This window comes from Perissodus microlepis, chromosome 5, assembly GCF_051167445.1.
Source record: "Perissodus microlepis isolate ML-2025 ecotype Zambia chromosome 5, ASM5116744v1, whole genome shotgun sequence".
NCBI lineage: Eukaryota > Metazoa > Chordata > Actinopteri > Cichliformes > Cichlidae > Perissodus > Perissodus microlepis.
Genome location: NC_140465.1, coordinates 8,052,320 through 8,065,043, shown reverse-complemented (window position 1 = coordinate 8,065,043; position 12,724 = coordinate 8,052,320). Strand labels below are relative to the sequence as shown.

The 12,724-nt window shown below is 41.3% G+C and overlaps 2 protein-coding genes across 6 annotated transcripts in view; both read right to left on the bottom strand.

The window, feature by feature from the left end:
• Positions 1 to 1,888: 1,888 nt before the first annotated feature.
• On the bottom strand, positions 1,889 to 6,408 carry bhlhe40 (basic helix-loop-helix family, member e40). The gene is made up of 5 exons (XM_084927586.1): positions 5,020 to 6,408; positions 4,862 to 4,925; positions 4,667 to 4,774; positions 4,143 to 4,266; positions 1,889 to 3,980 (listed from the first exon to the last, which is right to left on the bottom strand). Exons 1-5 carry the CDS (start codon positions 5,094 to 5,096, stop codon positions 3,115 to 3,117), a joined length of 1,239 nt encoding a protein of 412 aa, XP_084783712.1. The 5' UTR covers positions 5,097 to 6,408; the 3' UTR covers positions 1,889 to 3,114.
• A 1,165-nt stretch (positions 6,409 to 7,573) lies between these two features.
• Positions 7,574 to 12,724, bottom strand: part of itpr1b (inositol 1,4,5-trisphosphate receptor, type 1b) — a 79,161-nt gene continuing 74,010 nt past the window's right edge. For all 5 annotated transcript variants that reach the window (XM_084927581.1, XM_084927583.1, XM_084927582.1 and 2 more), the window contains 2 exons: positions 10,217 to 10,378; positions 7,574 to 8,850 (listed from right to left, as the gene is read on the bottom strand). In XM_084927581.1, the coding sequence (XP_084783707.1) occupies positions 8,764 to 8,850; positions 10,217 to 10,378 (249 nt within the window). In that variant the 3' untranslated portion in view covers positions 7,574 to 8,763. The remainder of the gene's footprint in view (positions 8,851 to 10,216; positions 10,379 to 12,724) is intronic.

The following is a 12,724-nucleotide window of genomic DNA, read 5'->3' as shown; positions in this document are numbered from 1 at the left end:
TTCAGACAATAATTCTGATTGCTAAAGTACCAAACGGGACAGGCAGAATAAAATAAAATAAAATAAAATAAAATAAAATAAAATAAAATAAAATAAAATAAAATAAAATAAAATAAATCATCATTTTAGGGGCAGCCTGCTCGTCCCTTGTGAGTACACAGCATCTGTGTTAGTCTTTCATTTCAGGCTTGTCCTCTTCACCCCAAGTCAGCATCCTGTCCCAGGACAGACACGGGCCACGTACCCGTCCTCTTTCTTTTAAAGTCCATCGCCATCTTCTTTTTTTTTTAGTCTTATTCACATTCAGAAGCACACGATTCCTTTCAGACAACTCCATAAATCATCCACTAGTGCTCTACACTCCTCCTCTGTCCATCATTAATATGTTCAACCACTACAGAATTATCAGAGTACTTCTGTAAGTAGGATGACCTGGATTTGTACTGAAAGTCTGAGGTGTACAAGGTGAACGGAAATAGAGACAACACAGTCCCTTGTGGATCTTCTGTACAGCACACCAACAAAAATCACACAGAGCTCCACATTCTTCCGCCTGTTTTGTCAGGTATTCATCCCCAGACTTATTTTAATTTAAGAATGCGCTGAGTAAATAAACCAATTAAAAACACAGTGGCACAATTAAATGTTGTTTTTGATTATATCCAAGGCTTATTAGACTCTGGTCTGGTTCCACCAAATCATGAGAAAAATATCTGAAGTATAGTAACGGCTAAATCGGTCAGCTGTTGTCATTTTATTTGCTCGTTGTTCGGTGCTGGTGAACAGCTGTTAGCTACCGGTGGAAAAACTTGACCTCACCAATGAGTTGGGTAAAAGAAAAGTATTTGAATTTCATTACTAATGGAAACCCATTTCACACCCCATGAAGTAATCTGAGAGACTTACTATTCATTGATTAGTGCAGTTTTCTGCAAATTCTGCAAACACACGCTGACCAAGGCAACAGTGAGAATGTATTTTATTTTGATGAGTGCTTTCAGCAAACTTCTATAAAATGTAATCGTTACTGAAACGTTCCCTGAAATATTTTGCTCTTATTAAAATTTATCACACGAAATGAAGTTCTAATTCCACAAGGTGGCGCTTGTGTCGCATGGTTGGATTAGTCAGGCGCATTTGCAACCTTAACAGTCTTTGCAGACTAAATTAAAAAAAAAAAAAATCAACATACTGTTTACAAGAAAAGAAAAACTGTCATTTCCACGCGCCTCATGGAGACGTAGTCTGTGGTAAGCGGCTCATGATATCGGCCTTTTTATTTTCACTATTACTACAGCTACATTACCACGCAGGAAACAGCCCCCAAACGAGCGGCAGAAGGTCGGCGGAGACACGTATTCCATATTAAACACGAAAGTAAATCAAAGGCTTAAAAGTCCTTTCCCTCATAACCTCAAATACCATTTTCAGTGTGGTCTTCTAAAGCTGCCAGACACATCTTATCTCCAGACACTGGTATGGCCCACTTGAGAATTAAACCACAAAAGGTAAACTTCTCGTAATTCGGTGAACACGAAGTTCATGCCCACTTTATTCTTTTTTAGGAACATTATCTCCAGGATTCAGACTCACACTATGGATCGTCATACTAGTGGGTTATAATGGCAAGTTCTTCCTTTCCACTGTTACTCATCTGTAATAGCCGACGGTTAAATAAATATGAACGATTCCTTTGCACATTTCTGTAGATATCCTTCGGAATTGAAAATGTTCACAACCTTTACAGTAGTCTAAGACACGCTATTGATTTACAGAGACTGTGCTGCTTTATGGCTTATGTAAGTGTTATGTAAGTATGCCTTGTTATGAGAAACTGTCAGGGTGGCTGGCTACAACACGTTTAAGCCAACAGGCAGTCCAACACAAATTCCACAGGGAGGGGAAAAAGCTTTATTAATACTTTAATATATATCAATAATACTTTATATACAAAATATGTACATCCTTTGCGTTACATTTCAAAATAAAAATCCCAAGTACCTCTTTCTATACAAAACTATTATATTTGTTTGAACTTTACATTCACTCTCTTTGCCACAGACACATTTAAAGCAAATACGTTTGAATCACCTGCCACTGTTTGTGTCTGTGTTAAAACGAGTAAAGGCAACAGCATGAGCTAAAAACAGGCCTGGACTCGACTGGAAAGCAGTGGGCAATATGCAAATCAGGCTGACGCCGTATGTATACTGTACACGATGTCGCAGCGTACAGCCAATCGCTCCCTCAGCCTTTCCCTACAAAATACACTCAGTGGGTCACGTATCAAAAATAGAGATGTACGAGTAGTATAAGCAAAAGAAATAATTACAAGACACTGCTTCACAGGAACTCCACCTAAAAAAAATGCACAAACAGTCATGAGCAACAAATTAAATCATAAAAGCGTGTATGGCCACATCATTCATCGACAGACATGAGTGACACACCTCGTACGGCGACAACGCCCTGAATTCTTTGAACTCTAAACTCTGCGTTCATTTAGCTTTGCCATAACTGAAGGAGTTAAAGGGGCAATATTTTTGTTTTGTTTTGTTTTTTTGTGGTAGGTCTAAAACAATAGTTTGTTGCAGTTACAGGAGCAACAAACACTGAAAGTAGATCATCCTTAAAAGTCATTCAAGCAGCATCTACGACGGAGCTTTTGTTCAATCTTTACATTCATTACAGACTGGCGTGTGTGTTTGTGTGCGCGCGCAAAGAAAATAGCTCCAAAATGTTTTCAAATGGGGTGTGTGTTTGTGTGTGGAAGGGTTAGTCTACACCTTACATTCTAGGTTAACCTTTGACATTCAACAATAAGTGCTGAGATGACAGGTATTGCAGAAAAACACTTGCGCGCTCCCTCGTGCACTCTAAACTGACCGTATTAAAACTCACAGTATTTCAGAGCCATGCAAAAGGTCTAACATGAGCCTTCTCGTGGCCATGCCAGAATCCCCACAGAAAGTCTCATTTCACTTCAGGAGCTCATGATAGATGGAGGTGGGACACAATGGGTCAAACTACAGCTGCTGTTTAATGGGATACCAGTGCTTTCGTGTTCGTTTATCCCATTCGACATTCAGAGGACACGATTTGTGACACATCTGCTCAGTCTTTGGTTTCCAGATTCAAGGGAGCGACCTGCTTTAAAGCTTTGTGAAACGTGGGGGAGTCCATGCGACTCTGGTGGTGTACTGGAGATCCTGCCCTCGGGGACATGGACATCATCAGAGACGAGGGAAGTGCCTCTGGGGGTAGGCCTGCTGCAGAACCGCTCATGCCTGGGTACATGACAGGCAAGCCCCCAGGGTACCAGCATTTCTCCAGCATGGGCAGATACGCTGCTGCTGCCGCCGCTGCGGGGGGGATGAGGTAAAAGGGAAGGCAAAACGGGTTCTGGTTAGGGGAGAAGCTCATGTAACTACCAGGAACTCCTGTCGTGTGACTGGAGAGAATTTCATCTTCCGGGGAGTCCGATCTCAGCTTCTTGGCCCGAGGCTCATCATCCTCCTGCTTGATGGCACTGGCCATGCGCTCAGATCCCAAATGCTTGAGCTCCCCCTCCATCGAGTGGCTTTCTGACCACTGGGCTTTGGGGTCCCGCTTGTCATGTTCTCCCCCATAGCCACTGTCAGTGTCTGTGTCACTACCGCTCAGCTCCCCTGTCCCGTGGGGATAAGTCCTTTGAATGACTGGGACGCAGTTCTTAGCAGGGCCTTCAGAGGCCCTCTGTGGCTGTCCGGCGGATTTCTTCACTTTTTCAGAAGAGCCCACATCCTCATCCGGCCGAAGGCTGCTTCGATGCTGCAGGACTTCCGCTGCTACCTTTTGGATGTGAGTGATTACGTGCGAAGGAGTCAAGTCCCTGCTGCTTTCTTGGGTGGCCATATAGTGCAGAACCTCTTTGGCGCATAAGTGAAAGCCAGAGCGGAACATCTCCTCGCTGCTCTCAGCGCTGTCACCTCCATGATCACCTAGGTGATTAAAAAAAAAAAGTTTAAATCCTCTTTACAGCAAGTTTTACCTCAATAAAACACAACAGACCACACAGTGCCAGTCCCAGTGATGCCTCTGTACCATTTCCACTTCACAGCCGTAAACAAATAAGAAAAATAAAAATGAAAACTCAAACTTACCAAGCTGCAGGTCCTTCTGTAGAGCGATAATTTTCTGCTGCTGCTGCTCCAGGAGAGAACTCAGGGCTTTCACATGCTTGAGAGTGAGTTCCAGCACCACAGCTTTCTCCAAATGACCCAGCGTCTAAAACAGGAAGACCTTCAATAAGCATGTTGATCTTTCTTATGTAACACATTCTGCAGCTGAACAGAGAACAAGTCTGGAACACCGGGGAAGTCATGCAGTCCATGTACACACGTACAAAAACTTCTAGTAACAAATTTTAAAATATCAAATAAATTAAATGAATTTTTTTTAAGTACGATTGCAATTAAAATTTAAAAAATTAAACTTTTTAAAAATTATTATTATTCAGTTCTTCTCTTACTAAAAAATAAATATAGACATATGTATATAAATATTTTTTTTAAGGCTTCAAAACTGAACTGAAAATCTGGCGCAAACAAACTGCTCAGCAGAACCATGTGGCGTCTCAGATTCCCTGGCTGTTAGCAAACCTGCCATATGCAGAAATAATACTCACTGTAAGCTTAAGATGTTCTGGCAATAAATCTTTCAGTTGGGCAATGCATTCGTTTATTCTGTCACGTCTCTTCTTCTCGATAAGTCGGTGGGGCAACTTGTAGGTCTCCTGGAGAGGGTTGTGAAAGGTGGTCAGTGAAATTCTGCTCAGATGTAACTGTTTAAATATATTACACTTGTAAAAACTAGAACTTACCTTGCTCTCATTATCTCGCTTCATGCCCCTCCTGGGTTTATACACATAAATTGGAAAATCCACTCTTTGGAGAGAAGATTAAATTAGTTGATTTCACAGAGCTTCAGTATAAAGTGCAGAATGACATTTTTTTAAGTAATAGAAATTGCTTCGTTTACCCTTGCATGTCAGCTATATCCAGAGAGGGGTGTTTTGGCATACAGGGAGGTGGTTGCGCGCTGGTAATCCTCTCCATGTCGATTAAATGTAAAACCTGAAGAAAATGCTTTTTTTTAAAAAAAAAAAAAAAAAAAAAAAAGCTCCAAAATGTGTCCCAGCAGCCGCAACTCAAAATGAGAAAAAAAAAAAACTTTCCAAGATAAAAGAAATAAAGGAGAAAAAAGTATTTCCTCTTATCCAGTGTGAGTGTGTTTTCCTGTTGTGAGCTGCAGTCGAGCGCAGCTGGAGTTTTGTCGCCCTGAGGTCCGGGACTCAGTAGTATGTCTAGGGAGGCTCCACGCCCGGCGCAATGTGTGAGAGCTGGGTGGATTTCTGACTACGTGTTAAATAAACCCTGTGACTGCAGGCACGTCTCTCAGCTACAGACACAGACTCCGCTCCGTCACATGAGCCTCACGTGTTGGACGGTGCTTTCAACTCCTCACCTCCCCGCTCGCTCCGCCCCCTCTCTCTGCTGCTGGAGCACACCCATTTGTGTAGTACTCCTCCACCGGAGCCGAGTCCCGTGTACCACCACGCTTCGGATCTCGGGGGTTGAGTCGTGTTTGCAGAGCAGAGCGTGTTTATGGAGGCAGAAAGTAGAGCAACAGATTTCCCCTGGACAGTTAGGAAGCGTGGAGCCGTTTTCCCCATTTTAACTGGCATAGTAAGCTTCATAGTAAGCTGCACTATAGAAACAGTAGCATAAAATATTATAGCCTCGACGTTGAAATACAACTTTTTTATTTTTTATTATTGGGTATTAGCAAAAGGCCTACATTTTGAGATGAAAAAAAGTGTGGTAACATTAAGCGAAACTAGTTAACATGTAGAAATTATAACGCAGAAGAAGCTTTTATCATTAAGTTGCAACACTTGTTTACAAAAACTCTTCCAAGACTTTGCTCATTTTAGACGCTTTATTTTCTCACGCTAACATACTTACACTGGGCTCAATGCGCGCGAGACAAACAGTTGCGACACGATAAGTCACGCGATAATTATCTATGGGGTCTCAACGTTTCAGTGCGGCCAGCGGGCCACTCATTTTAACTCTCCGCATTTTCAGAGCCTGCCAAGTGTCACGCGCTCAATGTGGCGTGGACACCCGTGTAATTTCATTCTGTACGGGTCTGGTGTGCGGCACGTGCACCTGCGGCAGGATGACAGAGTCCCTGTGGTGGAGCGTTTTCTCTCTACATACCCGCACCGTGCTGGTACTTATTAGACCTGCTTGTACCCAGCGCGCTGTCACGTTGAGCTCCTCATGGCCGGGAGAGAGCCGAAGAGCGGATCCCTGTCGGTGACGTCAGTCGAGCAGACGACCGAGAATGCCCGACTGGTCGGTCGGTTCCACCCGCCGACGTCCCGAAGCAGACAGACTAAATATAGAAACAGCTTCAAAACAACGGAGAGGAGAGGAGGGAACGGGAAGGGGTTGCAGATAAGATTTTGCTCTTAATTCCGATAAGGGGGGGGGGGGGGGGGAGGGGGTGTCAACTACTGTTTTCAACTCATCTTTCCGTTTTCACTTTGTTCTGTGGAGATGCAACTGTCCGCATTTCTTATCATTTCACACAATTAGGTGCCAAACTGTGTGGTTTTAAAATAATATTAACAGATGCCAGTATCTGATTACCCCGAACTGTGTGCATATAGCCTACTCCCATTAGTGTAGAAAATTTGCACTCGTTCTCCGTGCCCTAAAATATTAGTTGATATAAATTAATATAAGTTGTTTAAGAATCATTGTAACCACGCTGCACCCTTAAAGTTTGCATTTACAGATGCAGCAAGTCTGCACCTACTATCACCTTCCTTATGCAAGAATCGGCATTATGAAGCATGAGCTTCTCTGACCACAGTTTATCTGCTGAAAAACACTCAAGCAAGAATGCTGATTTTGCCCCGAGGTACTCGTTTAAGGGTTTTGGAGGGATAATTTTGTAGAAAATTGTTTTCATTTTTCTGGAAATGACTGACAAACGAATGGCTCTTTCATTAAAAAAATGAATTAAAAAAAAAATCAAGTGCTTCTAAATATCAGGACACCAACTGATTGAACCTGGACAGTTACACATTAAGTAGAGCTTGGTGAACATATACTTGGCTGTCAGAGAATCTTTAAGGAAAGTCCCTGATCAATGAGGATATATTCTACTCAGATGTTCCCCGTTTCCAGTCAGCATAGACAGATTCTCTGAAAGCCAGAAGAATAATTCGGGACGTGGCCCAGTTTAATTTTTAAACCAAACTTTCCGTGTGAACCCATATAGAACATTTTGCTTATTGCCAGTGAGCGGCATTTGTATTTCAGTATCCATTTGTGTGATCAGATGAAGACAAATTCATACATTTTTCTGCTTTATAGGTCTGCAGTTACTGAAATAAAGATACAAAGGCAGTATTAAAAGAAATGAGTCATGTGGTAATGTACGAAGGTGTGCATTTGTAAACAAAAACACATAAATCCTGTAAAAGCACATCAATAACAATCAAACACAGCAAAGGGAGTAAAGGATAATTACATCAATTTTAATAAATAATTCTACTCCAGTATACAAATTGATAGCGCCTAAATTTTTTTAAGTAATTATAATATTCATAAGTAACCGTTTTTTCCCCCCTCTTGTCATTTTTCTATACAAAAGCGAAGGTAAGCAACAAATTGTATATACACATAGGTAGTCCAAAAATGAGAGAAGTCTAACAGTAGCAACTAATGAGTTTTGGTGGAAATAAAAGTGACTCAGCACAAGCAGCAAACATGTCTCAGACTTAACTCGAGGACCAAAAACAGGCACAAATGGAAGAAGTCTGCTGCAAAAACTGGACAAATTTATTATTGTAAAAATGACACAACTCCTGAGCAAATATTAGCATGAGTGGCACTAAATGTCCTTTACGACCCAGTTAAATAAGAAAGCAAATATATCATAAAATTAGTTAGCACTGAGATATGACACTGTTGGCTTTACACAGGTGAAAGTAAACTATCCGTATATATTGCTCTCAAACAATATGCTATCTATACTGAGTGCTGTTGCCCCTCAACAAGTACACACATTTTCAAGAAATAAAAGAAGAAAGTAAAACTGAGAAGGCCAGCTTATTAAGTATTATCCCTATCTGTGTGTAAGTACAGACAACCAACAGCTCTCTATTTTATCCAGAGACAAAACATCGGGCTGTGCTTTTAAATAAGACATAAATGATGGAATTTAAACTCACACACCAATGAGGTTGCATATTTAAGTTAATATATTGCACAACATACAAAAATAAGACGTGTAATACTGCTCATTATTCTAGAAATATAAATAGAGAACAATAACATTAAAAAAAAGAACAACAAATGGGACTATTCCCTCTTGTCCAGTCAGCTTTTTCCCCCCATTTCAAGTTCAACCAGTGAAGGCCATGTGTTGAGAAATCCAAATGATTTCTACCTAGGAAACATTTGGCACCAGTTCTGACAGGCCTGAACAGAATGAGGTGGGTGAGTGTCACGTTCTAGAGTAACACATGCGTGGTGGGTAGAGCTACACATCGCCTTATGACTACCTATGTTACAGTGTTTCCCTACCGTTATAAGTTACACTCAGTGCAGTATACATTATGTGCAACCTCGGCATGAGGAGTGCACGCTCCACCTGGGCGCAAAGCCAACGCGGAGCTCCTTCAGGGCTGTGTGCCGGTCGACCTCACGCAGGCTGCTGAGGGTTGACGTTCATGTGCTGAGGGTGTCCCAAAAGGCCGATCCGCTGCTTCTGCTTCCTCTGCTCTGTCATCTGAGGGGAACAGAGAGGGCTCGTTTTGTTAAAAGAAGAAAAAAGAAAAAATTATTCCACCTTCTCTGCTCTGCAGTCTTAATCGATTCAGTCTTTCGCAGCACCTTATAGAAACTGACAAAATGCAGCAGCAAACTCTGCATGCAGCTCAACTGAAACACATTCTTCTGAAATCCTGCCAGCCTTGTCATCCACTTTGCTGTGTCTTCTGACGAAAGCAGCCGAATACAAACTACTAATCCTGAAACTCAGTCAAGAGAAATTTCAGAGATCAAGAGAAGCGCATGAGTCAAAACGCAGGTGCTAACCTTTATACGAGCAGGAACAAGAGAGGGTTTTCTGCTAAGAATTTACTTTAATTGACATAAAGTGGTGATTTGCACCTCGGCAGTGAAACACAACAATATTAAAAGTGAGAAGACAAAGTGGTCCTGTAATGAGTGTTCCAGCAGAAATAATTCTGCGCAGAGGAACGTGTTAGACAAAAATATCATTTAAAGTCAGACAGCAATAGCATGCTGTCCTTTTTGCGCTATAATTCGCTAATTATGGCAATCTTTTGAGTGACACAACATGGAGAGCGCTCATGGCATAATTTTCACTCTCCGGTGAATAAACGTTGGTTTGTTCCTGAGAAAGTAAAGAGTTTAAATTCATCAAGCGAAGGAAAAGAAATCAAAGCAGGCTATGCGAGCATTTGTGCGTTGCAGCGCGATGTGACAGATATTCCTGTGCCCGTCATCGCTCTTGGAGGCACAATAATCATTTCCCCCACTGTCTGGGTCAAAATGTCTCTGAAACATTCACTTCCTCACAAATAGTTCTCATTTTGAGGGTAAAAGGCTTTTTACAATTCTCTTTACTAGAAACAGCAGATTGTGCAACAATCGTCTTGTTTTCCTGGATATGCAATACCAGCAGAACTGTATCCTTACACAACTTCTAGTGTGTCTGCTGAATGCAAAAAGTAAAATCTTTTACAGAATAACCAAACTGAACTGAAGTTTGGTTTAATAACGCACCGAAATAAGACAGATACAAAGAAAAAAGCTTAGCTAACGGGTCTATAATCCAGAGAAACAAAAAATATGCTTATAACTCAGTGATGAAAATAAAATCAGATTGAGAATCTCATGAGCGGTGCTGTGAACTATGACTCACCACCTTTTGCATTTAGAAAGCTCTGCATCTAAAGGGCAATGAGGAGCAAACAAACAAACAAAACTGAAAAAACGTCAGCTTTGCTCTTTTCAAAAAGAAAAAAGAAAAAAAAAACCCTCTAATGCTTCATGTTTTCTCCCCCTGACAAAGTGTCAGACATCAAAATCAGATTCTCGGTTTTTGATCAAATTTAGCTCAAACCGACCTGTTCCTTGAGCTCGGTCAGCTGGCCTGAGAGGTTGGACACCAGTTTCATTGTGGACTCCAGTTTCTCCTGCAGATTTCTGATCTCATTTTGCTCCCCATCTGCGTCACTGCTGACCAAAGACATGGCCCGCATTCGTGGAAACCAGTCCAAGTTGTGCTCCTGGTAAACAGAAATTTGATTTGTTAGGAGAGGTATGAAGACACAATGAAATGTATTTATCATGTTCCCCGTGACTGCCTTCAGGGCGCTGGAACCTTTGCAATTTTCTAGGAAGTTTTTCACTTCTCATTCTAATTTTAACTCACCAGAACAAGCTTAAATGGCAAAAGGCCATATGAAATTTGTACTTCCCCCCCCCATCTAACACCCAGTTTTAGTGTCTGGCTTGTGTGCAGTGATTTGAAGCTGACTCTAAAAGCGGAATCAAACTAATTAGAATGGGACTTTCCATATTAGAATCACATGGGATATGCAGGCATTCTTGAAATCACTCACACGAGGCAGCTCGCTTGTTTGATCTGTTTCTGTCACGCCTAATCTTAAAGAACAGACGATCACACTGGCAGGCATACAGAAATTTTCTCATATGACTCCACATTCTTTGCATCATATACACAGATAAACACCGAGATCTCGAATGTTCTCATCACTACTTCAAAATGCTCTCTGCTTGCTATAAGTTTTTGTAGACTGTCGGGAATGACACTTCCACCTGCAGCAGCAACCAAGAGATAGCAACATTTGATGTGCATCATATATATATATATATATATATATATATATATATATATATATATATATATATATATATATATATATAAAAATAATAAAATATTAATAATGTTATTTAGATGAAGCAGCATGCAGAAGGGCAAAGACACAAAAGCCAGCAGTCACCTCACAGGTTGTTGTAAACTGTTTTTAGTGCCTTTTCCCCAAATGCCACGGTTAATGTGTGTTCTCCCAAAGAGGCATTTATGTTGAAATCTTAATCAACACACTTGCATATTATCACTGTCATGTTCCTTAAATCAGCACAACTATCTGCCCTAATGCTGCATGAATGAAATGCAAGTGTGCTGCACTGCAGGCACTGAGGTCACTGTCCAGAAATCGTGCAGTGCCAAAGAACTGGGCTGAAAAAGTCCCCGCGTTTCAGTGGTCGATTTGGAGACATCGACGCAAGTGAGGTGGCCGTGCATACCGCAAACCAGCCCTGGGTCAGACGGTAGCCCGAGGGGGAATCACACAACACTAAAATAATGAGCAGCAAACAGTCATTCTGAAAGGAGGAGAGGATGGCTGTGAGCAAGTTCCACTTCCTGAATGCAAAGAGACAGAGGCTGTGTTTACTAGTTTACCTGCCTCCTCCCACTCTAACACGCACTTCTATATCTGAGGACAGCTACTGCAATATTTGGTACGTGTAAGAAATTAAATTAAATAAAAAGATACAAATGTGCCATTTTGATTATTGGAACGCTCCAGTCTCTCTAAGAAAGATTGTCATCTCTCGCTGACTGTCACAGATATAATAATTTGAAAACACCTTCCTGTTTCCAGACTCCGCTTAAAAAAACAAAACAAAACAAAACAAAAAATCACCTAAACACGACAGAGGTCATTTTCCCTATTTGGATGTCGCCCACAGGTTGCAGCCACACATGTGTTTGTTTGACGACTTTATCACTTAACGGCCTAGCCTTCTTTCCATCCCCAGTGTTTACATATGAAAGCACTTCCAGTAAACTGAGAAGTGCAGGCATGACTTAAGAGTCTACAACGTGCTGGTTCAATGGAAATGACGGAAGTACATTTTTCATTATTAAAACCGCACGGGCCATGACAGAGAAACAGGATGCTGTGTGGTTAAAACAGCAACACAAAACGTCACAGTCATGCCACAAGCCACCTGATGAGCTGACAACCCACTCACTTTACAAATATGCAAATAAATGCCCCCCCTCCCAGAATTATCACAGTCTCGAACGTTTACGGCAGCGGATGATTGGAAATAGAGCAAATAGAGCATGGGTGTCATTTTTTTTAAGCGTCGGACATAATTAGAAGTAGGGCAATGGGTGCAAACTGAGCATCGTCTTTTTTACTGTTTTCTTTTTAACACCTTATATATGACATTTCACCCAGAGCCCTCCACCATTGACGTCAGTCCCAGTCATTGTCAGAGTAGTCTGACTTCTACACCCCCTTATGTCCGCTGCTTCTTCCACGTTAGTGCAGCATCAAAAAAATCGAAACACAGTGGGAGAGAGGCAGCTCAGATTGAAACACAAGAGCCTGAAAATATACCATCTGCTAATCAAATCACTGGTAAATACAGTGGAATATGTCTGTAATAAAAGAAAAGAAAAAACAAGAGCTAGCAACTGAAAAATCTATAACAAAATAATTCATTAATAACTCCTATTACTGTTGTCAGAAATTATATTCATTATCATTATTATTATCGTCATGCAACTTTTGTGCATTCAAATAAAGTTTAAC